Raw genomic sequence first — 27,288 nt, forward strand, 5'->3', positions numbered from 1 at the left:
GAGGTGGAAGGGGAGCGTTATTTGAATCAAGGCTTTAGGGTTACGAACTATGATAATCCCCCATTCTAGAGATGGGGAAATTGAGGCTTGGAGACATTAAGGAACCTGCTTACAGTTACACAGACAGAGCCAGCACCATGGCCCTGAATGTCATCATTCCAAACCTGGGATCTTAATAATCATTCTACCGACGTCTGTATCTCTTCCAGTGAGTTTCTTGTTTACATCCTAGACATAGATGTTTCGTGTGTGCCCACTTTCAAATCTGGATTGTCTTCTTCGTAATTTTTGAGAGCACTTTTTATATTAGGGATAATAATCTTCTGACTGTTATGTATACACTTCAAATATATTGTAAATATTTGCTTTTGGTCTTAAATTTTAAATTTGTTTACAGTGGCTGCTGCTACAATTTCAATGTAGCACCCACAGAAGAAAGGCAGAGTCACGGAGGACCTGGGGACCCGGCTTTTGCACCCCTGGGAGAGACTCAGGCTGTTTCAGCTCTGTGAAATGGGCCAACAGCACTGGAAGTTACTGAGGGACTACGCTTAGCAGACAGCTGGTGCAGACATCTTTTAAAAACCTCTTCTATATGTGTCATTTCTTCCAACCCACGATACGACCAGGCGTGCTGCTTCCTTCCACTACCCAAAAGAACACCAAAATCAACACTGAGGGCCCTCTCCTCCCAAGTTCCTGAAATGCTAACAGAACACACACTCTGCAGACCTGAGATATCTAGTCTAAAAGATGAATTTCTACAAAATCACCCGTTTGGAAGGAATATATAGCCAACTTACTTTGCTGGAATAGGAATTCCACTGGCATCGAAAAGTTTCAGGAACACCCAGCCACAACTTAATTCTCCTCTTTCACCAGTTGACTAGGAAATAAAAAAGTGTATGAAACTCAATGTCTGAGCTAGTCAAATAAACACACACCAAGTTCTTTTCAAAGAAACGAAATTAGTATTTGCCTTTGAACTAAAAAAATTCTTCACAAGAAAATAAAGTGAAACCAGTGAAGTCCCCTTCGACTTGCAGGCCAGATGGCAAAGGCGGGATGCAAAGTGAAAATCTTATCTTGTTAAACTGCCACTTAATGACGTGGCAACTGTTGCTGCTGCTTCTTGAGTGATGCAAACATGCCACAGAAAGATCTCAGATCACGTGGACACCACATGAGAGTATGAGGCTGTCTCAGTGAGAAACGGAATGAGCCAATTAGATGATCCAAGGGTCTTCCTGCTCAGAACTTTATCCCCACTGCCAACTGTCAAGGCCACTGGGGTTCGTTCACCTGGGGGACCTGCCCCTCTCTCCCGTCCTGCTCACCCACAACACATGGATGAATCTGCCTTAAAGAAATGGAAGGCTGGTGTGGCATTAATGTAGTAACGGTTGGCTCTCTGGGTTACCACGAGGCCGAGTACACACTCTGTACCTAACAAGCTGTTGGTGGAAAACGGAGATGTATAATTACTGTCACAGACCCACACACACTGGTTCAAGAGTTTATATGATGTCAATTAATCCAAGTTTCTGGAGTTCCCTTTATCAAAACTACACTTTGCCAGGTCCCTTAACGAGAACCCCAGTTACACAGTTGAGGGTACCCTGACCCTCTAGACAGAGGGAAAGCCCTGTGCTGGAAAGCAACTGAGCATCTTTTATCACTTTCTGCAAAGTCCCATCTTTTTCATATCTACATTCTTTTAAAGCACTAGACTTCACTCAAGCTATAAATATAAACAAATACACTTTTATTTTAAACACTACTGGAATAGCAGCGTCATAAAAAATCAGAATCACTGCATTCTCATTCCTCAAGAGATTAAACTTCTATTACACATAAAAACCTCAATTACTTATCAAAATAAAACCTCCCTATTAACTGTTCTACTAGCAAGCTTTATCTTTCTCCGGACATACGTTGCGAATGTAAGAAATTCCAAGTTCAAATAACAGTCCAAGATCTGGAGATGAAGAATTGGACCTGATGAAACAATCGCCGTCGAACAAGCACGGCAAGATGCCCGTAACCTGAAACAGCACAGAGAAGTAAAGTGACTGACAGAAGTTAAACACGGGAGGGGGCAGCTCTATACATCCGTAAAGGGTTTATGCCTTTGCATCATAGTGAAGGTCTTTTAAGGGGAACAAAAAGCAGATGGATTGCACTCATCTATCCCAACGATTTGAAATTTTAAAATGTAACTTTTGTATTAAAGAAAAACAGCTTTACGTTCACTCACTCTTTGCTTAGAGCAGAGGCTAATGTGAAACAAGTACTGTTCCGAGGTCCTCAGAGGTATCACAAAAATAGTCTCATGTGTGATAAGATATTTGTATTAGCCATTGTCCTTCGTGAACGGAACTAAATCATAGGCTGCCCACTCATTTGCTCAGCTTCCCTGAGGCATGCCTTGGAAAATTTCCCCTCCTTTCCTCTTGCTCATTCCGTTCCCTCTCCCTGGGCAATGGCATCTCTCTTCCTTGCCTAGAAAATCCAACCCACCCTTCAAGGTCTGGTTTCTCTTCTATAAAATCTTCCCTGTGCCTGAGGACGAGAATTAAGCTCAGGCTCCTCTGTGCTCCCATGGTGCCTGCAGCCCCAGAACCAGGACGTTCTGCCCACGTGACAGTTCTCAACAGTACCCACCCCACGGGGATGCCCTCAGGCCTCCCCCCGTGCCTGGCACGTGGTTAGGGCTCCGTAAACAGAGGACACTGGTCTTACACATGGATGTGTTTCTTCTCCACTAAATGTAAGCTCTCACTGTACCTAGGAAGAACGCCTCACACCTCACGAACGCTTAATTTCATTCACAAAGTAACATAGACTTATTATTTCTCCCTTCAAACAGTTCGTCTTTATATCCAAGAAAACATGAGAAGATTCTACCCTAACCACTGTGCATACACGGAGATGCACCATCAGAACTGTGAAGGGTGGCGCCCAGCCCCAAGCAGTGGGGTGCCTGGAAGATCAGACTGGACGCATGGGAGTCGTGCTCCAGGCAAGCGCGGGTACACGCAGCACCCCAGTGAGGCGTGGGCTCCTCCCCGCGCCGTGCCTCCCAGTGAACCGCTGTCCTGCTGTCAGATCCCCTGATGCAACAGGAGATGGTTAACGGGGGGCCCTTAGGGTGCAGTGACCCAAGGGAGCTGTAGGAGAGCAGTCATGAGACCTCGGAGGTAGAAAAAAAGTAAAGTAAACGGAACTACACACAATTAATATTATTAAAAGAACCTAAAGACATCCTCGTCTTCACTGGCATCTACGTAACAACCGACTCAGTGCTCTGAAGCCACTGGACCTCATCCCAGGGACTTTTTGGTCCCGTCCTGGCAGCACCTGGGTGGGATGTACCAGGTCCCCCTCGCGGCACCCAGGATCTTACCCGAGAACGCGCCGTTCTCGTTAGCACAGCTGGAGATGGCACTTGTGAAAAACACGTCCTAAGTTTTATCCTTCTGCTTTCATTTCCCACCAGAGGGAATTTTCTAGAATTTAACCCTGAGATCCACTGAATGAGATGATTCATAGGAATTACAATTTTGGTGAGTCAGAAACATGAGCAATTTTTATCAAAGTCCACAAGAAACATTAAATCATCTAAAGATTCAAATCTGGCCCCATATATCCTGTGTTAACTATAAATACGTTATTTCAGGGCGAACTCAACTTAGAAACCGGTCACGTAATACTTAGTGGGTAAAAGAAGTTCACGTCCCGTTCCCTTCACTCGGCGATTACTCACCTGGGGAGAGAAGGTCCACATCTTGGGCTTTTTAGGTTGCCACGTGGCCCTGACTGTGTGAATGTTGCTCAGAACCTGAAATGAGATTTTCCCATTTGAAACCATACTGTAGAAAGCTCTTTGAAACATCACCATTTCCATGTACCCAAAAGTCAATAGGCTCTACAGCGTGGAGCAGAGGGAAAGGCGTGTGTTTTACTTCTTACTTTGTGCAATTCTGTAATTTTTTTTTCTTTTTACATCCAGCACACACATAGGTTTTAAAATAATTAACAAAAAGCAAGGATTACAGTACTTAATTATAAAACAAAGAAAGAACTGATAAAATGAATTCAGACTCAGATCTTTGCACTAGTAATAAATTATAGCAAGTGAAATCCCTAATATCTGAGATAGAATAACCAGAAAATTACGTGAAATCTCAGGTACAAGTGACCTTTTAAGAAATGTGACCCACAAGAGCATTTTATGTGTAGTCCATGACCCTGCCACCAAGACAGACAATGCTAACAGCTCAGATGCAATTAGTTTTCTTCAAGATCTCTAGGGACATAAATTATATTCTTCCTATAATTTAATGTCTTTTTTAAATTTTATTTTGGAACAAACTTCTATGTTGTGTGCTGGTCTGGTGGGTCCATGGCCACAGGTCACTGGTAACTAGAAATAGTGAGGCGGGGAGGAGAGGGGACCAGCAGTCCAGAAGCAGGAAGAATGGTGAAGGGCTGGGGACGGAAGGGAGGTGAGGCTGAGGAAAGTCCCAGCCAGCTGGGTGTCTGCCGAGGCTACACAAAGTACACGTCTCTGCCCGTCAGTCTGCTTTAAAGTGAGGGCGTCACCCTCCAGCTCAGACAAGGCTGGTTTGGGGCCCATGCTGCCATCTCTGGCCTGGGCGACACTACCCCTACCCCAGGCAATGATTCTTCCAGAGGGCCTACAGTCTGCAAGTCTTTTTTACCACCTTCTACCTGCCCTCCCTCAATTGAGGCTTCCAAATCTGGGGCTCAGGCTGTTCACTGTTTACTCCTGTATATAATTTAATGTCTTTAAAATGCTATTGCAAGAAGTTAATCCTACAAGATGCATAAAGCAATGGAATACAAAAGGAGCAAAAATTGTAAAAAAAAAAAAAAAAAAAAAAGAGTTCAAGCTCTATAAAGCATGGCCCAAAATGGGTATCTTCCAGAAGAACAGATAATATACAATTTTCATTTTAGATAAAAGTATTTTAGTATAGCACTTCTAAAACCAAGCTTTCAAAATAATTAGAAGTCATCCCAAACATGTCATATTAGGTCAAATTCAATTCACTGCCCTCTCTCCTATTATTGGGAGGCAACCAGGAGGATCTTATGGGCAGCCAAGTTGTTCCCACACAGAAAGTGACCGTTTCCTCCAATGACTAACATGTGAATTTATCTAAACTCTTCCTAAAAGAATATATATTCTCAGCCTGGGCTCTTGGTGTACAAACCCCTTTTGATTACTATGCAGCATTTAATGTGAGACTGCATTTTCTTTATTCTAAGGTCCCTCTTGGTTTTTCAAACAGGGTTTCCCACTTCTAATACCCAGGCGGTCCTCTGCAGTCACTGACTCTGAGATCTCATGCTATTTCTGCTTTTATCTTCTCAACTTGGAGAAGACTGATTTTGATTCAGGAGTAACTTCTTCTGCTTGATAATTTTACATCTTTCTTGAGTCACTGACTCTGAGAGCTAAAAAGGACTTGGCCCAAACATCTCATGACACATTTAAGAAAACTGCTGTTAGAGGTGAGTGACTGGCTCAGAATCATTCTGTTTTCTGCACAAAACCAGAACTCATGGATGAAGTAATCAATGATTTGAAAAGTTTAGAGATTTTTCCACTTAGCAAACTGCATCAAGAATGTATAAGGGGGAGAGAGGTTACAGCTCAAGTGGTAGAGCACATGCTTAGCATGCATGAGGTCCTGGGTTCAATCCCCAGTACCTCCTATAAATAAATAATTAAACCAAATTACCCCCCGCAACCAAAACCAACCAACCAGACAAACAAAAACAGCTGTATAAGGACTTCTGCTCAAGATGAATTTATGCTTCAACACAGCTGCTCTGCTCCCAGCATAAAGCAGTGATACTTAAAAACCCAGAGTAGGACTCCAAAGTGAGGCGCATATTTCAATGGCCCATACACAGAAGAGAAAATCAAAGACTAGGGTGAGACTAAAACTGGGCGTCTCCTGGGCTCTGAGTCTCTCTGAAAAACTAATGGCTGAAAAATCCCCAAATATGTCAAAAGACATTAACCTACAGTTTAAGAAGTCAAGAAAAACCCTAAACAGGATAAACCTCAAACTTTGTTTATAACAAAGTAGATAAACTTCTAAAAACTAAACACAAGTATCTTGAAAGCAGTGAGACAGAAACACCACCAAGATGACCCACAGGGGAAAACCAGCCCCGGTGATAGCGGATTGCTCGGCAGACGTCACAGGGGCCAGAAGGAAGCGGCGCAGTGTGTTCAAGTGCTTAAAGAAAAGATTCGCCAACCTAGAACTCTATCTAGTAAAAATATCCTTCAGGGATAAAGGGGAAACAGGGACATTCCCAAAGGAAAACGAAGAGAATTTGTATCTGGCAGACCGATCCTAAAAGGAGGTTAAAGAAAGATCTCTAAACAGGAAAAAAAAAAAGATGAAAAAAGAAGAAATCACTGAACATCAGGAAGGAAGGAAGAACAATGGAAAGAATGAAAACAAGGGTAAATACGATAAGAGTTTTTCCTAAGTTTTCTAAATTATCTTTGATGATTGAAGCAAAATTATAATCCTGTGTGATGTGGTTCTCAATGTACGTAGATGAAATACTTAAGACAATTACAAAGCAGGGAGGGTATACAGGACTAAAGGGTGGCAAGGTTTCTACACGTCACTTGAATGGGAACAGTGACACGAGCCACGAAGGTATAAGACAATACCCAGAGCGACCACTAAAGAGCCGTACGCAGGGACCCACTCAACAGCACTGCACACAGCCCAGCATGGCGTTCTAAAACACGCTCAGGCAACACACAGGAAGACAGAAGAAAGAAAACAAAGGACTGAAAAGAGAGGGAACAAAAAGAAAAAATCAAACAGCAGACTCAAGAGTTAAGACTCCGCTCCAAGGATCTGCCTGCTTTGGGCTGCTTTTCAGAGCCTTTCAGGGAGCTGCTTTGTGCAGAATACCCAGAATTTACAGTTGCCATCATGGGGCCAGTTGTTTGGAGCAGGGCTTCCTCACTCATGATTGGAACCAATCTCAATTAGTTTCAATAATAATGCTCTCTATTTGTGACTAGGCTTAGATTTATTAAGGAAATATTCTTAAGTAAACAGGATGAGTGTGTAACTATGAAATGTATTCTCTAGCTCCTCAATTTGGAAATCTGACATAAATTTGTTTCATAAGTTAATGGCTATTATTTTTATATAAAATAACATCTAGTATTTTGATATGTTATTCAAAATAAAATTCCAGTCTTTGTTTTATGTTCTCGTGTATGAGAACAGGGAGAAGTGTAGCAAAAAACATCAAACCAGATCTCAGGGAAAGAAGGCATTTCATCATCTCCTGCTCACTGGCGACACCTACTGGCTCAGCCGTATCAAACAAACAAACCAATTAAGAATTACTCAAATTCTTTGTTTGGTAGTCGGTAAAAAATATTCTCTTAGGAATCAGAGAGGAACACAATGGAAAAGGACACAGGAAACTTGTAAGGTGATGTAATTCTCCCATCTTGACTGGGATGTTGGTTACGCAGGTGTGCGCATCTTCAAAAACACAGTCCTCTACACTTAAAACCTGGACTGTCTGCAATACTAGAAGATGGACGTCGGTACCTTTTTTTAAGTGAAAAATCTAAGGCTCGGTGGAGTTAACTGTGATGCATAAACATGACACACTTAGCAACGGAAAGAGCCAGGAGTTAAGTCTATGTCATCTGAAGCCATGTGGTTTGCACGCTACCACACATTATTTCCCATATATACTTATACAGACACACACACATAGGGAGAGAGAGGTTGAGAGACAGAGAGAGAAAGAGACAGGCAGACCTTGGCCAGTACATGTTTACTATGTGGCTTTAACAAAACATTTTCCCATCCCGGTGTGACTGGTTTCTCCCAGTAAGCTCACCTTGTTGCCATCAAATACACAGAGGCGCACGTGTCTGCTGAGAACCTGGATGCTCGATCCTGGAAGAGGAATCATTTTACAGCTCCAGAGGGTCAGAATCAATGAAACACGGCTTGGTCTCGACCTAATCTGAGAGAAAAATCAGTTATTAGAAAAGTTTTACTCTCATGACTTAGAAGAAAAATTCATTTTCAAAGCATCTTTAGTAAATGCTTAAGAAAATGTATATAGAATAAAAAAGAACGAAAGAAAACGTTTTACACACAAATACATGCAAGAAACGTGTCAACAGTCTGTTTAAATCAAAACCTGAGTTAAAATTTCCATAAATATTTATGTTGAAAATATTTGCATTATTTTGTGAAATACAAAAAAAAACTGTGATGGAAAGAGCAGTCAGTACAATCCGGTAAAATGCATGACCTGACCATGGGATCGACCGTATTCCGGGTTCCTTCTTATAGCTCATTCTCACCTAAGGAGGGTAAGTGTAGGTCACGTGGCGTTAACAGGCTCCAGTCAGTGCCTCCCGGTTTTAATCCCAAGCCCTTATCTACACTGTCCTTTGGCTTCTTATTTAGATGCTGTGACAGAGAGAACGCACTGACCATTGGACGCAGTTATTCAGCTCTGCTTCACAAGATCATTCGGAATGTCAACAAGTGCATCGGCATTCTAGTTTTTTATTTAAGAACATCTTCAATTCTTAACATTCTGCTTTATGGTTATGGGTCTTTCCAGTTAAATACCGTATCACGGAGAAAAATAAAGCCATTATCTAACAGTCTGACACCTTTTCAATTTAAGAAATGAGAGCTGAATGTTTAGCTCTCCGGATAAAAGCTCATAAAATTAAATGCCACTTATTCAAGTACTGGTACACTACACAGACCAAACAGAATATATTTGTTGACTTGCAATAAAAGGTACTTAAGGCTAAGAAGGTTCCAGGCCATGCTCTGGTTGAGGGGGGAAAAAGCACAAAAATTCTGCATGCCACTCCCCTCCGCATCAAAACCGGACCACCCAGGGCCTCTCACTTCTCCCTGAGGCTCTGGGGGAGGAAGGCAAACAAGAGGGGGAGCGAGGTGCTCAGTGTGGTTTACATGTGCTACAGAGGAGAGGAGACTTCATATCAGCTACGGGGACACCAGGAATCCTTTATTCTAAGCTGCCCCCCACCCCAAAATGGCATCAGCAAGTACTGCCAGGCTCCTCGCTACTACTAGTCACAGTGACACCGGCCGACATTCACTAAGTTATCATCAAGCGCCAGGCACGGCTCCAAGCCCTTCACACGTACAATGTAATTCTCACAATAGCTCCACCTTGGGAGTGTTACTGCTATTAGCCTCTCTTTACAGATGAAAAAGTGAGGCAAAGCATGATTAAGATAGACACCTAGTAGTATTTCTTTGTAACAGTGAAAGAAGAGAGCAATGGAGAAGAGAAACAAGATAAAGTCAAGGTAATAAACCCAAGTTTTGTCTTAGCTATGAAACTATCACTGAGTGTTTCAAAATTACAATAATTACAATACAGGAACAATTTTTTTTTTGTTTTCTATAATACGTTAATCAATTTACATGCTATTTGTATACTTGCGACCATGACTAGATCTGGAAAAGTTACCACTATACTGATGGCAACCATACTCACTGAGCCCACTTTAGCATCCCACGTCAGGTCTCTGAAGGCCAGCTGTGAAGGAGTGAGCTCTGGCTGTAAGAAGTAGCTTGCTCGAAATTGAGTCCCTGCAAAAATAATTTTTCCTTTATTTTCCTACAAAGGACAAATGAAATTCAAATCCCCAAATCCACCAGGTTATGGCACAAATCTAAGAAACAGTCGTCGAAAATGCCAAGCTGTTTGCTAGAAACTTGCTTCCCAAGACAGATGAAGCAAGAGAGATAAGAACAAGAGAAAATGAACAGACAGAAGTGCATCAGAGCGGATCTTGAAGCAGCTGTAGGAAAGATCTTAAAGACTTTTAGGCCAGTAACATGCCCCGTGATGAACATGACCTATTCAAATATTTTTGTAAAATGCAGAAAATTTGTAAACACTTTTTGGATATTTTAGCAAAAGTCTATAATCATTTGTTTTACTTCTTAACACAAAAGCATTTTAATACTGTTCCTCCATCCTTTAGTAATGAAGAACAGTTATTACAAAATCAGTTACCCATTCAAGAAACCTTCTTTGAGTTCCTACTCTGGGCCAGGTACTCTGCTAGGAGCTGGAAATACAAATGTGCAACAGAGAAGTATGACCCCTCCCTCATTAGCTTACAGTTGAGCGGGGGAAGTGGTTCAGAAACATAAGCAGACAGAAGACTAAATAAAATAATTATAAGATGACTCAATGGCTCAGGGCATCCAGGAGAGCCTCCCCCCAGGGTTACTCCTCTTTAAAGTGAGTGTATGAACATATGTAGCCAAGTATAGGGAAACCCAAGAATGAATATGCAAACGGCACCAGTTAACAGGAATAACTCTGTGGAAAAGTCTTGCTGGGAAGAAAAGCAGAGAAAGGGAGGCTTCAGCTAGAAAGGCACAGGACTGGAGGGGCCGGTTCATAAAGGTGGGAGGTATTTGGTTTGCTAGTAGTACTGATGCGGGAAGGAACCAGTGGAGGGAGGGGAGAGCGGGCGGAAGATACAGGAAAGGGCTGGAACCAGAGCACAGGTGAACAGACTGACCCCTGCCAGGATCAGGGATCCTTCCTCCACTGGAGGGAGGGTAAGATGACTGACCAAGACATGTGACATTCAACATCTTTTTCAACAACTTGCTTTGGCTTTGACAGAAAAATCAGATGTAAACTTTGACTGTTAACGAGCAGTCTGTGGTGGCTGGCAGACACCTGTTACCTTCCTCCAGCAGCTGGGAGAGTGTGGAAGGCCGGAACCCCGCAGGAATGGCTCCCATTGCGGTTAACATGTCGACGGTGTTTATCTGCTGAAGAGAGTAAAACAAAACTGGCTTGCCTGGTTTCATTCATGCTTCCTCACCTCTGTAATATTTTCTCTCTGTCACTACAGCAACTACAACCCCCAAAAGGAAAACACAAATGTACAGACTAGTTGAAGAATATAGCAGTTTAACCCAAATTCCTGACAGGAGGCCATCGCTGAGTCCTGGCCTCTCCCGGGGACCTAAGCCCCCTGCAGAGCCCAGTGGGCTGAGCTCTGCGCTTGAACCCTGCTGCTCCCTGCACATCCCTCATCAAAACGTCCCTCCTCCTGTTCTGCTCCACAGTGTACCACCGTGCCACAGATGGGCCGATGTCGCCAACTGAGTGCACTGCAGAATATTAATGGCTTTTTGGTATATGTACACACATGCACATACACGCGTGCCATGAGTGAGAAGTAGGGTAAAAAAGTCAGAAAGGATATATTTACTAAACCGCTAGTGGTGATTCCTTACAGAAGGAATGGATTTTCATTTTGTTACGTAATTTTTTAAATGATAAGATTATGGATAATTTCTTACTTTTTTGAGTTTTTTGGAATTTTTTGAACATTAACTAAAATTTAACAACAGTCTTTACCCAAATGACAGAAAATTCAGGCAGAATCAATGTGAGATATTTCCAAGTCCTCAAATCGACTCTTCTTACAGAAAAGACCTGATGAGAAATGTTACTTGGTGCACAGACTTACTAAACCAGAAATAGATGTTTTATGCTCTATGCATTCTATGCCCTGTACCCTGTTTAAGAGTCAACGCTATCATTTAAAGTTTCCATCCTGTTTTGAATCTGAACCCTTATCAGAACTATTAGGTAACAAAACGAGACATCATTAACAAAACAGGGGATACTGACCTCTGAGATGGCTTTTCGGACAGCGCTCCAATGAGATTCAGGTCTGGGGAGACAAAGTAGCTAGGTGACTGCACAGAAAGGTGATGCCTACTCACTCAGTTAGGGAACCTCATTAATCAAAGGACAAAGCATAAAATTATAAGTTCTAAAAACCTAACAGTGTCCAGATGAAACAGAGAATAAGATCATGCACCAAAAATAACCACAAGGTTAAAGTTGTAATGATCCTTAACCAAATAGTAATATGAAAAGCCCTGCTCTCAAACTATGAGTTGTTTCCATTTTGAGAAATTCTTGAATTATTTATAATAGTAAAAATAAACAAATAAAACATTTCTTGAACGTACGTTGATATCCCCTCGCGCCTTTTTTACCTTTGTTTCACTTCTGCTTCCTCTGCCGTTTCTTCCCCGGCCTCCACATCTTCTTCGCTGCCTTCTTCACTTGATTCTTGGCCTTCTTCTTTATTACAGGGCTGAAAAATTATTGAAATATGAAGTACTTTTTACCTAATGCAAAAATAAAATTACTTTCAGAAAGACTCAAGTGTAGATATGGATTTAGCATATGATGGGCATATCAAAAATCAGTGGGAAAAAGATTTCCATACATGGTTGGTAATGTCACTATTTGAAAAAATTCCAAGGATAGAGGTAGACAAGAAATTTAATCAAAATAAATGCCAGACAGAACTTATTCAGATAAAAAAGAAGAAGAAAAGATAGAAACAAAGGAACCGTAAAAGTATTAGAAAATAATCGTAAGATGGGGAAACCCTTTCCAATCACGACACTAAAACCAAAAATCATAAGTGGAACACTGACAGATTCAGCTGCATAAAAAATAAACAAATTGGCTGAAAAAAAATTGGCTGAAAGTCAATGAAGAGGGCATCTGTCACAGGTTTCCAAGGGCAATATTTTAAAATATTACAAAAACTCTTATTAATCAGTGAAATTTTTAAAAAATCCCTTAGAAAAAGTCAAAATAACTGAAAAGAAAATTTTCAAATTTTGCAAAATTTGCTAAGAAGAAATAGAAGTGGTCATGAATGCAAATAAAAAGCAATAATGAGCCTTTTTTTTTTTTGCCTATCACACTGGCAAAAAGATTGATGACAACCATCACTGGCAAATGTGTGGACAAACAGGTCCTCTCCTGTGCTGGAGGTGGGAGTCCAAATAGGTGTATCTTTCTTCCTAAAAGGTAAAATGGCAAATTCAATCAAAATATTAAGGTGTAAACGCTTTCACAAGCAACGAGCATCCAGGAATCTAGCTCAGGGAAATAAGCAGACAGTCTACAAGGTGCACGTGCAGACCGATCATAACACGGTTTCTTCGTTTCTAACAGGATCCCTGATTATAGCAATGAACCAGCTGAAAGACTACATTTTCCAAGCCCTCCTTGCAGCTAGGTGTTGTCAAGAAACAAAATCCCTGTCAAGGAGCTGTAACTGGAAGTTTTTTGTGTAACTTCCAGGAAGCCTCCTCCAAAAGACAGCAGCTCAGGCCTTTTGACTTCTTCCTCTTTCCTCTTTCACTGCTTGGAATCATTAAAAGATCTGGCAGCCAACCTAAATTACAGAGATAACAGCCCTAGGAATTTCTGCTCACAGACTAACCACAGAGTCAAATATTAGGTGAGGCCTTAATATTTCTTGGTTCCTACCTCCACTCTTCTTCCACACGCAAGAGAAACACGCTTCTACCTTATTTTGGTCACTATTTTGAACACCTGCTTTAACTCATAGTGGAAGCTAATCCTGGCTTCTTTGCAATATAATTGGAAACAACCTAAATGTCCATCCATATGGGACTGGAATACTATGCTGCCATCAAAACAGACGATCCAGACCTGAGCTGGGCAACAGGGTAGCCACTTGCCACTGTGGCTACCGACACTTGGAATGTGACCAGTCCAGATTGAGATGTACCATTTAAGAGTAAAACACACAGGGGAATTTGAAGACTTAGTATGAAAAAAAGAAAAGATTTTAAAATATTGATTTATATGTTGAAATGACAATATTTTTGCTATTCTGGATAATATAAAATACATTATTAAAATAATGTCACCTGTTTCTTTTCATTTTTTAAAAATAGGTGTGGGATAATGAGAATATATATTTGGCCTTTATGCCTAGTTCTTGGCACAGAGTTCCTAAAACTCTTAGAATTTCCTGAATGACAGAAGCTCCTTCCAAACATACTTGAGTTTATGCTAATGAGGTCACCGCTTGGGGACGCGGGGGTGGGGGGTGGGGGGGTGCTCATGGCCAGCATTGCAGGATAACATTTGAGAGCTCACCCGCATAAGAGCACTTCACAGGTCCCCAGGACTATTAATACGTGATATTTTCCCCATGCCCTCTCCCTCTAAAATTGAAGCAAATTCTGTATTTCAAGTCAATCACTAGTCAACTGATCAAAGAATACAGCTTAGTGTTTTACCAAAAACGAAAAAAAGTTTTGAAGGAGAAAAAGGGAAGCGTAAACAACAAAGACTAACCTCCAAGTACGTTCTGGGAATAAGACCTTTGTCTCCTTTGGAGTTCTTAGCCATCCACCAACCATCGGGGTGTTTTTCAATTACAAGGAGAATTTCCCCTTTCTCAAAGCAAAATCAAGCAAAAAAATTTTAATTAACATTTACTGCTAAATTCAGAATTATCAACATTAAAACTATTTTTAAAAACAGAAGAGCATTTACTCTTTTACCAATTTACTACCAGCTAGCTTTCACACGACTATGGCCTATAAATCATAATTCTAACTTACTTTATTTAAACAGGTTGAGTCTTTAAAAAGTTAATATTGGGAACATCTAATCCAGGTAGACAGGCAGAGTTTTCTTATCCTGTTAGGTTTGCAAATCTATCCTTAGGTTAGGTTAGGTTCCACCTACCTTAAATGTAAGATCTCCGACTTGCTGAGCCGTAAAATCTCCAATAGCGATGTATTCTCCACTTGCGGCCTCTTGGTGAGAGTCACCTTCCTGTCTCTCTTCCTCTTCCTCTTCTGTTTCTTCTTCTTTCCCCCTACTTTCTTCACTTTCTTCTTCATCTTCCTCTTCTTCCTCTTCCTCATCTTCAACAGAATCGTCATCTCCCTCTCTTTCAGTAGGCGCCCCAATTCTACAAAAAATAATTCTTTGATGAGGATCACTTGAAATAACATATCACAGATCAAGCATGAGTTTAACTTCTACATACAGGAGAACTGGCCCCATATTTGAAAATGGCAAGTAAAGGAAATAAAAGGAAAGTACAACTAATAGTTTCTACGATCTAGCAAAGCAAGCAAAGAATATGTGCCTTGAGGGACTGAGAGTGGAGAAGGAGTTAATATATCTGAGGAATGTACGTGATGACACGGCAGAGCATGAGCTGGACTTGAGGCCAAGAGACTTGTCTTTAAGACTTGGATTCATCCATTCGGCAAATGCTGCATGAGCCCTATTTGCATAGTAGCTAGAGTATGGAGTTTAAATTCTGGCTCTGTCTCCTCACTGAGTGAACTTGGGTAGGTTTCTTTTCAGCTCCCCATTTCTCATTGGTAAAGTGGAGATCACAGTAGAACCTGCCTTTCTCACAAGGCTGTCACGAAGACTGGAGGAATACAAACTTGCAAAGCGTTTAGAGCAGTGCCTGCTCATAGGGAACTTCCAGTAAGAGCAGGTGATGGTGGTGGTGGTGGTGGTGGTGGTGTTATACGTCAGCTTCCACGTCAGACACAGCAGATACAAAGGTAAACCAGGCACAATTCCCTGTCCTCAAGGAGCTCACAATGAAACAGTCCAGCAGACGGATACTGACAATACAGCTCAGCAGACACTGCCACAGAGGTACAGTTCTCCACACCTCACCTAACCGAGACTTACATTCAGAGTTGTTCTTTGCATTCTGTTTCTCTTTTTCTGCATGAGTTTGTAAATTTTTTTATTGTTTGATCTTTGGGTTCACTGATCTTTTCCTCTATTGTATCCAATCTTCTGTTAAAACATCCAACAAATTTTTTTTTCATTTTACATATTGTAGTTTTTAGCTTCAGAATTTCCATTTTGTTCTTTACTAGTTTCCATTTCTCTGCTTAAGATTCCTCTCTAATCATTCAACCCGCCCATCTCTTCAACAAATTCTTTAACAGGTTGAAAACAGTTGTTTTGTTGCTCTGGGGTTTGCTAATTCTCATATTTGGATCATCTAAGCTTCTACAGATTATTTTTTTCTCTGTATTATAAGACATCTTCTGCCTTTTTGAATCTATATACTGAATCAGATTTAGAAAGTTCTCAGCCATTATTCCATCAGATATTATATTTTGCAGTTGTAGAATGCCCAGTTTTATTATTTTCTACATTTGAATTCTCTTAAAACATTTCATGTTTTTTCCCATTTCATCCATCTTTTCTTCTGTTTTCTTTAATGTGTTAATCATATTATTTAGAAGTCCTTGTCAGCTAACTCTACTCTCTGACTCATATCTGGGTCTGCTTTTATTAACTGTCCCTGTTTAATTATTATTTATTTTTCCCTACTTTTTTGCATTTCTAGTCATTTTTTAAATTACTGGATATTGTGGATGATACACTTAGACACTTAGAATTACATTGTTATCATTTAAAGAGTGTTGAATTTTTTCTGTTACACATTAAAATGGTCTTGTTCCTGTTAAGGTCTGGTTTTAGGCTTTGTTGGAAAAGATATACTTCAGTTTTGTCTGTATTCCAAGCCCATAGGTCTTAATATTAGGGTGTTTACCCCTGGGGCATGGACCTTATGTGATCTCCAACTAAATGCCTGAAGCATTCACCAAGGTCATTTTACTCTAACTGGGTACAAACTCCAATATTGCCCTAGGATTGTGTGACCTCCAGAATCTTTGAAGCTCTCAGTCTCCCAGCAGGTGCTTTCTGCCAGGTTTCCTGGACTCGTGCTCTGTGCAGCCCAGGAGCCCACCCAGATTTCTGGAGCTCTCTCTCTGCAACTCACTTCTCTCTCCCACAAGTCCCAGCAGCCTTAGCAGCTCTGGAAGTTGACCCCTGCCTCCTCAGCCCAGTGGGACCACTGCTCCCTGTTTGGGATCCACTTTCCTGCACCACAGCCTATAAGCTGTCTCCAGGGAGAGGGTCTGGGTAAACACAGGACTCTCCGCTTGTGTCTCCCTGTATTAAGGATATCAGCTCTGCTTGGCCGATGTTCATTGACTTCAAACAGCCGGTTTGTATATTGCGTCCAGATTTTCCAGTTGTTTATGGCAGGTTAAGCCCCATACCAGCCACCTTGTCATTCTCAGTACTGGACATACGTGGAAATCCTAGAATCCTTGCAACTACATCCTTTAGCATTTTCCCCTGGATACAGTGTATGGTAAACAGCATAAAAAGTCTAAATAGTTGATTTTTTTCCCTTTTTGTCTCCCATGAGTTGGGTTTGTTTACACAATCAAGTTTTCTTCCCATTTTACAAAGGCTATTATTAAACATCCACTCCAGCAGGAAAACAATGCTTGTTTCTGCTTCCAATTTTAAAAGACTATTTATGAAAGGAGGAAATATACAAATAGACAATCCAAATAATTTTCTTTTTCTACATCAACAGTGACCTTAAAAGCATCACCCTTACTTTCTAACATTTGTTTATTTAGCTCGTCAGACCTCTGTTTGGCTTCCCCAAGTAGCTTCTAAATTCCCTGAGGGCAGAGAGTATGACCTCTATGTCTCTACGTCTCTCACGGGATCACAGACTTTCTATTATACACAATAAATACATGCTGAGTATACTGTGACCGCCGTTTAGTTTTATCTATGTGTGACTTTACTCTGAGTCAAACATTAAAATTGTTGGCGACATAGTATCTGAAGGAAAGAAACGAAGGCAGAGCACATACTCAGTTACGCTCTCTCTACTTATGGACACAGCAAGTTCCTGCAGCCGGTAGGTAAGCTTCTCCAAAAGACTCTGCTCCTCCTCTTTCTTCTGATTATAATTCCCAACAGGTGCAGGTTCATCAGCCTATGAGAGAACATAAGTCTATTTCACTAAAAAAAAAAAAATTTCAGTTTCCAAGTACACTCATTGTAAAAGAAAAAACTCTAATGAGTGCCAGGAGACAAAATAAATATCAACATGAGACTACGCCTACCTTAGAGAAACAAGACTGAAAGAAATGTAGATTATGACGTTGGAACGCAAACCAAATGACAAAATAAAATTATACTACTTGCTTTTTTGTTTTGTTTTCTTGCTAGGTATTTCATACCCTCTACAGTCAGTAAGGGACAGGTTCCAGACCGAGGACTGGCTTTGGAGTCAAAAAGACAGGTGCCAATCCCATGCTCTGCCACTTACTGCCAGTGAGACATCAGGAAAGCTGGCTCCCCTTTGGAAGCCTGTTTCCTCCTTTGTGAAACAGGAATAATTAGGTTTTCGAATTTAGGGTCAGCCTGCCTTCTGAATTAAAGAGTTTCGTGTCACTGGAGAAATTCAGAAGAGACACTCAGTGGCCACTTGTCTCAGATGCAGGAGAGAAGATTCAGACACAGGCAGAGAGGTGACTTTCAAATGCCTTCCACCCTAAACGCTCTGTGAGTCTCTGTCCCCGGAAGCCTGGCTGAAGCTCAGGCTCATAATAAAAGAGAAAATCCTGAAGGGACTGCCAAGAGTAAGTTCTAGTTCCTCCTACTTCTGCAGAGTCACCGACAATAGCACTGCCGTGTGATACAAGATGCTTCTTATGTATTCTCCTCACAGAGTAATTAAAATCAAAACAATCCCAAACTGCAAAACATAAAATTTATACAATGCAAAAATAAAAAATGGCTTCTTTGGGGATTTTGTGAGTCCTCAATGCTGGGTCAGTTCATCAAAGCTGGACTGTTACCAGTATTTGCAGCCTTGGCTTTTCTGCCCCCAAGCACACGCTCAGGGGGCCCGCAGGGCAGGTGAGTACTAACCACAGTTACATGTCATCACTTCTGTGAACCCAGGAACTTACCCACTCTAATGAACTCCCACTTAATAAAATACTTGTGTAAAAAGTCTATTAATAATACGATTAACTAGAATACTTACTTTGTTTAATTTTTGAAGAGCATTTTTATTTTCATCGATTGCCTGTTTTAATTGGATACATCTAAAGTTTTAAAAGAAAGAAAAAGTATTGATTTTTTTTTTTGCTATCAGAACCAGAAAGCTGTTTTATAAAATCATACATAAATCTTTAAGCAGGTAAGGCAATTTCTGTTGTATGAATAATGTTTAAAAAAAATTCACATTTACACCTTTCCATCCATTTGCTTGGGTGATCTTCAGAGCCAAGATCTAAAGTAGGAAGGTATGATAAACAAAGCTCAGGAAACTTAAGTGAATCTGGGCTTCAGTTTCCTGTCTCTAAAATAACGAAAGCACTGGACTTTAAAATGCTTCTCCAGCTCTAAAATTCCATAAACCTAGGACACAGCCAAGAAGACACAACTAATAATGACAGTAACAGTGAGAATGTGCTGAGCATCATGCCTGATTCACAAACATCACCTCGTCTGAGTCTCAGGACAACCTTCACTCCAGTGGGAGGAAGTGAGGTCCTGAAAAGTGACCACAGCCAATCAATGGGAGAGTAATAATAAGAAGGCGGGGTTTAGGACTCCAGCTGGCCTCTTCCTACCACTGCACTGGGGGCTCCTCGGGCTAAAGGCTAGTCCCCAGACCCCTCAAAATTCCTGCCCACACACAAAGAACTTCCTTTTCTTCCAGGGGACAGCACTAGTAGGAAAGAGACCTATATACACAGCAACAGGAGAACCCATGACAGCTCTCTAGGAAAATCGACCTAGTCCCTCATTCTTAAAAAAAAAAAAAAAAAAAAAAGGGATAATCCAAGGGCCATTAGACATAATAAAGAAAGCCAGCAACATGGAAGAAGAAACTTAAGACCTACCAAAAGTGAATAATCTTAGCCTAGAGGAACCAAAGACAATTCAGAGAACAGAAGAAGAAAACTTAAAAAAAAAAAAAAAGCCCAGGGGGAGGGTATAGCTCAAGTAGTAGACTGTATGCTTAGCATATACAAGGTCCTGGGTTCAATCCCCAGTACCTCCTCTAAAAATAAATAAACGAGTAAACCTAATCACCTCCCCCCCAAAAAAAAATTTTAAAAATTAATTAAAAAAAATCCCACTCATGGAAGAAGTAAAGAGATCATCTAAAAGCAGGAACACGATGCTATGAATGAAGAACTATTAAAGAACAAGAGGAAAAAAACACTTATCAGTTAACAATATGGCCGCTGAAATAAGATACTCATAGAAAAGTTAAAAGAAAACATCAAGAGAATCTTCCAGGTGTAAACAAAAAGACAAAGAAACAAAAACTAGTGGGGAGAGACCTAGAGTAAAAGTCCAGGAGGTTCAACATCCGACTCAAAGTGTTTCAGGAAGAAACAGATAAACAGAAGTAAAAAAACAATTACCTTTTAGTAAAAGAAATTCTCCCAGAGTTCATGAGAGACAAGTTTTCAAACTGAAAAGACCCACTGCGTGTTGAGAAGGATAAAAATGACACCTAAATACACCGTTGTGATCAAATTTCAAAACACCAAGGCTGAGGAGAAAAGCCCCAGACAGGGGTCAATTACAAAGAAATGACCATGAAACTTAACAGCATCACTGGGTGCAGAGAAACCAGACAATGTCCTCAAAGGTTTAAGATGATTTTTTACTCTATATCCAGCTGATTATTAATCAAACATAAGGGCTAAATGATGTCTTCAGACATTGCAAATGTGAATTTTAAGATGACTGCAAAGGGATCTTTTAATACACAAAGAAGATTATTTATGGTTACTCTGGTTTAAAAATAATTATTAGTTTATTAAAATAAAATTTAAAAACCTAGTTTTCTCTGGGACTTCAAACTCAGAATATAAATCTTACTCTATTTTAAATTATAGTAAAGCAAGTACAATCACCTTCACTTTCTCTTCCATTATTATTTGATTAATTCAACTTGAACTAAACTCCTTACATAATCAATCCTACTAATAAATGCAGTTAATTAAAATTCCCTTTGACATCTTAAAATTCATTTAAATTTTATTTTGCTTTTAAATGCTTTGAATGCCTGATTTAAGTAAAACTTTTTCAAATGATTCTAGTGAATCAATTGAACTAGTAGCATGAATCTCATATTCGTTTGAATGTTATACATTCTTTAAATACCCAAAATACACAGATTATTTTAGTGATGTCCTAAACTTAATGCAAAAGGGTTAATAGTTTAATTCGACTGAATTCATCGTGCCTATGTAATTTTAAACTCTATTGAATTTTAAACTCTCCCAGGGATTAAAAAGACTATTCAAAATAAAAGAAAAACCCTTACCCACCAAGAGAACAAGACAGGTCACAGGACGGGGGGCTACACAAGCCAAGGACCTACCACAGTTCTGCCTCCGCCCCTGATGTTCACTCTGAGCTGTTTTCACAGTTGCTGTCAGGAGAGCAAGTCTATAACCTTCAGGTTTCGGTTGGTTTCTCCAAGACCCAAGTTATATGATACAGTTCTTCCGTCTGATTCAAATGGACCAAAGGCTGCAACTCCACTGAGAAGGCAGTGAGGTTCCTTCTCTTGCTTAACTAAATTCTGCATTTCTTATTGATCTTAAAATGTTTTGTATTGACTTCTCACTTTAATGTCTTATAGCTAAGTAACGTTAGACATATTAACTAACCACTGTGAACCTAATTTCCTCATCTCTATTAATAAGTATCTCACAGTGTTAGTGTAAAAATTATTTAAGAAGTTTTTAGAGTGAGGACCACGTTGCTCAGTACATACAGAGTACAAAATAAGGGTAAGCTGCCTCTTTTTAACATCTGTAATGCTCTATTTAATCTTATCATGCAAATATTTAGACTTTGTAGATATAGATAATTGTAAGACATATTTTAAAATACATTTTGGAAAATTTTATCCATCGTTATCTCAAAATTATTTCCCACTATTACTTGTCTTTTTAGAAATTGTACTAATTGAAAAAAGAAATAATTCCTCAATTTCTATGCTATAAGTATTGCTCACTGAAATATAAGTTCAGTTCCTGCAAAGCTTACATAACTCAGTGTGCTTTACCTCTGGTAAATATCTCGCCTTTCACTGGCTTCTAGAGCTCCTTTCAGTCGACTCTCAGAAAGCAAACCATCAACCTACAATAAATGGAGACTTTAAAGTATTTTGTTAAATATCATATAACCTTAGGAAATAAAAATGTAATTCTTTTTTCTCAATATTTTATAATGAACACTTTTAAATATACAATAAAACTGAAAGAATGTTATAGTGAACTTCCATATACTCACTACCTAATTCTGCCATTAACATTTGACTATACTTTTTTGATCCATCTGTTCGTCAACTCACCTTATTTTTCACATATTTCAAAGTAAACTACAATCATCAATACATTTCCTCTTAATTATACATCATGGGTATCACTAACTAGAGTTCAATATTTGGTGTAAAATTTACATACAATGAAATACACAAATCTTAAGTATACATTTGCTGAGTTTGAGCAAATGCATACACCCTTGTAAACCAAATCGCTACTAACACAGGGAAAATTACCATTACTCCAGAAAGTATGTACTCTTTTGTGTAATCATTTCCCACGGCATGTTTTTGAGGTACTTCCATATGGTTGTGTGTATTATTAGTTTATTCCTTCTTATTGCTGAGTAGTATTCACTGTATAAATAAACCACAAGTTTTTTTTAATCCTCATTCTTATATCTTATACTGGGACTTGAAAATTTCCAAACACTACAAGTAACTCTGCCAATGTATCCACAAAAGAGGCAAATACATCTTTTGGGTTCTTTTCTATGGGTGATATGAAGAAGATAAAATGGATGGAAATACAGAAATAAAAATTTTCTACTCTACTCTCACCATTTTGCATTTGTCTAAGTGTTGTTCACAAAATTCACATACTTGGTGACAAAATCAGTCATCACAGTCATGACCAGATAGGCTCTTGATCACTTGTCCCACAGACAGCAAGTTGGAAATGTGTTCCGTTTTGTGCTTCAGGTGTCCTCCGTGGGCCAGGGAAGAATCAGCTCACACTGTCAGAGTCCTCACTCAGGGTATCAAAAGGCTCTGGAGCCAATTCGTCTCCAGCTTGAATAATCCTGGTAATAATTTTTGTTTCATCTTTGTATTAATAACAACTTTTATAGTTTACTTTTACAACTTCTCCTGGTTCTCCCAATGTCCCACTAAATTTAAAATCAGAAGCAGATCCATATTAAGCATTGGGTCAAAGCTCAGCTTAAGTCAATGTCTCATCAAGTTTTATTTTTATTTCTACCAGAAAAGTACTCTCTTTTATTGTGCCACTGTAATTCCAATAGAGTCCCTTAAGAAATATTTATCCATCCCATCTTTTGTACTTTTTAAATGATAGTCCCAAACTGGATAAAACATGGGCATTCAGTACATCTCTTGTCTGAAAAAGATTATAAAATAACTTTATTTTGTGTTAACAATACTTGGTAATCAAATGAAAAATAAAAAGTAAAACTAGCAAAGTAAAACAAGAATTTCAGAAAATAAACAAACCATTCATTAATGCTTACTTTTTTCTTGATTTTTAAAGTAATATACAATGTTCAAAATTATGGTAATATCAAAACGTATGAAGCAAAAGAGTCATTAGCATTCTACCACACAGAGTTACTATCCTGGCAAGTTTCCTTCCATGTATAAAATATATCTTATATATAAAATTTTTAAATTGAAATACTGTGTATTCTATTTAGCATTTTTTCTAACTTGACATTTTATCACAAATATTTTCCATAACACATTAAAATTGTAACAAAATTTTATCCCAATGTAAGTTATTCACTCATTCCCTACTACTGATTAAGTTGTATCCAGACTTTTCTATTGTAATACTGTGATGAATACCTCCATACTTCAGTCTCTGTCTTGATTTTTTAAATCATTATTACGTATGATAAATTCCTGGAAATGTAATTACCCAGCCTAGGAGGATGAGTATTTGCTACATCTTGTCAAACTGCTCTCCAGAAATGCTGTGCCTGGAGCAGTGTAACAATACTGTTTCATCACAACCTCCCCAGTACTGGCTATTGTGATTTTTTAAGTGTTTGTGATATCTTATTTCCTTTGTAATTACTTGACTATCTTTGAAGTTAACTTTTCTCATGTTTATTAATTACTTGTAATTCTTCTTTAGTTCACGTCCTTTGCTCATTTGTCAGGTCTTAATGTTTCTCATATATATTAGGACTATTCCTTGACACCTAGTTCGCTTGGGTTTATATGAAGCAAAAACACTCAACAGTCTCCACTGGATGAGGGATAAAGGAAAGGGGTCTGGGAGAGTGGAGGAGAGTGATGTTGGGCGCAGAGATGGCTGGAATGATTATCGTTAAAAGTTTAGATCTGGAGGTGAGATGGGTTAAGGTAGTTGTTAGGCTGGAGATGGAGATGTCAGGGCGGGGAGGGAGGGGAGCACTTAGTCGATGATCCTGAATTTCTAACCTCCCGGCGGCTGGGTTGGGAGTGAGGGGTTAGAATCCGAGTTTGGAGCTGGGATGTTGTGGGTGGGGGAGCGTTACAACTTGGAAAGGTAATTGGGTTGGAGTAGGCTCCCAGGGTTAGGGTGCGTCCCAGACCTCGCCCGCCGCCAGAGCCCAGGCCCCCGCTGCACAGCCAGCCCATACCTGCTGCTTCAACTCCCGACTGCGGCGCTGCAGGGACAGGAGGGGATCGCGCTGCCGCCGTGCCAGCATCTCCCTCGCCTCAGGGCGCAGCTCACGCCGGTCGCCAGGGAAACCGAGCGGCGGCGCCCGAAGGTGACGCCATCACCGCGCGCCCGCCTCGCACCCTACAGCCGCGCTGGCGGGTCGGGAAGCGCGCGGGGACCATCCTCTCTTGAGGAGGCCGCTCCGCCAGCCGGCAGGTCCTGCGCTCTCTGCTCGGGATCACTGCCCAGGCAGTCGCCTTCTCCTGGCCACTCCCAAAGGTTTGGGGTGGAGGTGGGGGAGAGTGCCCCGCTGCGTCCGAAACTACAAGTCCCACAATACTCTGTTACCGCGACCGTCTTGCTGGGGTACTCGTCATGGCATTTGCTTTCTGATACCAGTTTTGCTCAACTAATCTTCAAATACAATTTAAGCATCGTCATGTCTTTAAATGAACTGCAAGGACAGCTTTCCCAAATGGCTTTAATGGGAAACATGGTTCTGGCACATACTCTCACTTCAGAAAGGCAATTTTTAATTCTTTGCCATTTGGGATATTGCTTAAGTATCAGTTCATCGTAGTTTCGCACGTTGCCCATCCTGAGTTCCGGGAAGATAGTGATTCTGTCTGCTCTGCTGCAGTTCTGTGAGCACGTAATTATGATCTCCGTTTCGCATCACTCAGGGAGGTTGGAATAACACTTCCCCAAGTGGGGCTCAGTCCTATAAATCCAATCCCCAAGCTCTATTCACTACACGGAATAAGAATGACAATCTGAGCTCACTTTTCAGAAGATGAATCACACTAATACCTGCTCTTCAGTACAACACACTAATTCCACAGGCCCAACTGCCATGCTATTTGCGTACCGTCTCCTTCAACTGAGAAGTGGCACAGCGCTCACTGAATTTTCACGCTGAACACACCCCCACGTAACATCACCAAGACTAGGATGCAGAACATGGCCAGCACCCTAGTAGTCTTCCCTCTTTGTAGACCCTGCCCACCTCCACCCCCTACACCAAAAGGAAACACTATCCTAACTTGTAGCTGCTAAATTTGTCTTGCCTTTTTTTGAACTGATGGAATCACGCTGCGTGTACCTGCATTTGTCAGGCTTCTTTCACTCAGCGCGTTTGTGCGATGCATCTGTATCATGTGGGCTGTAGTTTGTTCATTCTCATTGCTCTCCTGTGTGCCATTGTATGCCATACTCTAATATACTCTTCCATTCTACTGTTGCTCTGCTTTTTGGTAGCTCATGCCTTAATTTTGAATTAATTCCCCCATTATGGCTCATGATTCTTAACATTTCACTTAAATAGCCATAGTATTTCCATTAAAAAAGTTTATAACGACAAATGAGAAGTAGTAAGTGCTATAAAGTATTTTAGATGGATTAATAATCAGTACTTCTAAGTGATCCTGTAAGAGATAAGCAAAAATAAAAGCTGCACTAAAGACAATCCATCATTTATGAAATCTTTTTTTTTCGCATGTATGTCTGTAACTTAGGAAAAAATTCTACCTGCTTTATAGAGACTTCCATATTTTAAATAGAAAAGTTACAGGGTCATGAAGATGGTACAATTCTGTGTTGGTAAAAATAAACAAATAAACCCCCTCCACATGTGTATATGTATGCAGAATGAGGAAGGATGCAAAAAAGTTTAGTACTCCTGCTCACCTCAGGTGGAAAGATGACTTAGATCTTACACATTTTTGTACCACATTCAGAGTGACAAGCATTTATTCCTATGAGTCCTGGATCAGCGTCATCAGCAGCACCTGGGAGACTGTTAGACATGCGTATTCTCAGGCCTCGCCACAGCCCTACAGGATCAGAGTCTATATTTTAATAATACCCCAGTGTTTCAGGTGCTCATTCAAGTCTGAGAAATACCACTTGGGTATTCACCATGCTGTAATGAACAAGGTTACTCAGCTAAATGCCTTCTTTTTCGTCAACTTACATTTCTTTTGACTTGTAACACTGAGCATAGTCACCTTAACATGAGTCATTGCTTCTCCATTGTCATCCCTTGATGCCATTAAGAAAATCAGAGTAACCTCAAGCAAGACAGTTTCGATGTGAGGGTAGCCCAAACCAAAGCAAACCATGGCTGTTGTTTCTCCTGAGAACAAGTTACTACATAAAACTTGTCATGACTGTCTTCGATCGGTGTGTTACAATGAACGTCAGCTTTGCATGGCTTCCTCACAGGAGACACCGACAAGACTTTAACAGCTTCTGAGGGACTCATAGTTTAGAACTAATGGCTAACGTGGAAAGAGTAACATCTCTATATAAGGCAACATTTTCAGGGAAAAAAAACGAACACATTTAAGTAGGGCAAGGGGTTGAGAGCTTGGAGACAAACAGTAGAGGCAGCATCAAGGACAATTACCCACCACAGAGCTGGGGATACTGGGTACAGTGTGAAGAGGAAGCAGGCAGAAAACAAGGGGACGATTAAGAGTGGTGTAGGGTGGCTGAAAACCATGTAAGGACCTAGACAGGACGTGAGGGTGAACAGCACACACCCAGAGCAGCAGGGATGACAGAACACTGAGGCGAGCCAAGAAAGGGGGACCAGTGTGTCCGGGTGCTGCACGTAAGTAATGGGAAAGGAGTCAACATTGGAGAGTCCACTAGGAACATGACACACGAACAGACCCTTACAGGCAGAACTGGTCACAACCTAGGTGCTTAACCGGGCAGATACCAACAGTCTGGGGCACCGCAT

The 27,288-nt window shown here is 40.4% G+C and overlaps 1 protein-coding gene across 2 annotated transcripts in view; it reads right to left on the bottom strand.

Annotated features, from left to right (window-relative positions):
• NPHP1 (nephrocystin 1) overlaps positions 1–24,734 on the bottom strand; it is a 38,947-nt gene extending 14,213 nt beyond the window's left edge. The window contains exons 1-14 of one of the 2 annotated variants that reach the window (XM_032469542.1): positions 24,520–24,734; positions 21,896–21,969; positions 18,839–18,899; positions 17,655–17,779; positions 14,671–14,899; positions 14,275–14,376; positions 12,138–12,238; positions 11,764–11,806; positions 10,805–10,889; positions 9,592–9,686; positions 7,933–8,061; positions 3,767–3,841; positions 1,935–2,045; positions 804–886 (exon numbers count right to left, since the gene is read on the bottom strand). In XM_032469542.1, coding sequence (XP_032325433.1) covers positions 804–886; positions 1,935–2,045; positions 3,767–3,841; positions 7,933–8,061; positions 9,592–9,686; positions 10,805–10,889; positions 11,764–11,806; positions 12,138–12,238; positions 14,275–14,376; positions 14,671–14,899; positions 17,655–17,779; positions 18,839–18,899; positions 21,896–21,969; positions 24,520–24,588 — 1,382 coding nt within the window. In that variant the 5' untranslated portion in view covers positions 24,589–24,734. Of the gene's footprint in view, positions 1–803; positions 887–1,934; positions 2,046–3,766; positions 3,842–7,932; positions 8,062–9,591; positions 9,687–10,804; positions 10,893–11,763; positions 11,807–12,137; positions 12,239–14,274; positions 14,377–14,670; positions 14,900–17,654; positions 17,780–18,838; positions 18,900–21,895; positions 21,970–24,519 lie in introns of both variants that reach the window. The other variant, XM_032469541.1, reaches the window with a different exon arrangement.
• Between the last annotated feature and the right edge of the window lie 2,554 nt (positions 24,735–27,288).

The sequence above is a fragment of the Camelus ferus genome, chromosome 28 (genome assembly GCF_009834535.1).
Source record: "Camelus ferus isolate YT-003-E chromosome 28, BCGSAC_Cfer_1.0, whole genome shotgun sequence".
Lineage (NCBI taxonomy): Eukaryota > Metazoa > Chordata > Mammalia > Artiodactyla > Camelidae > Camelus > Camelus ferus.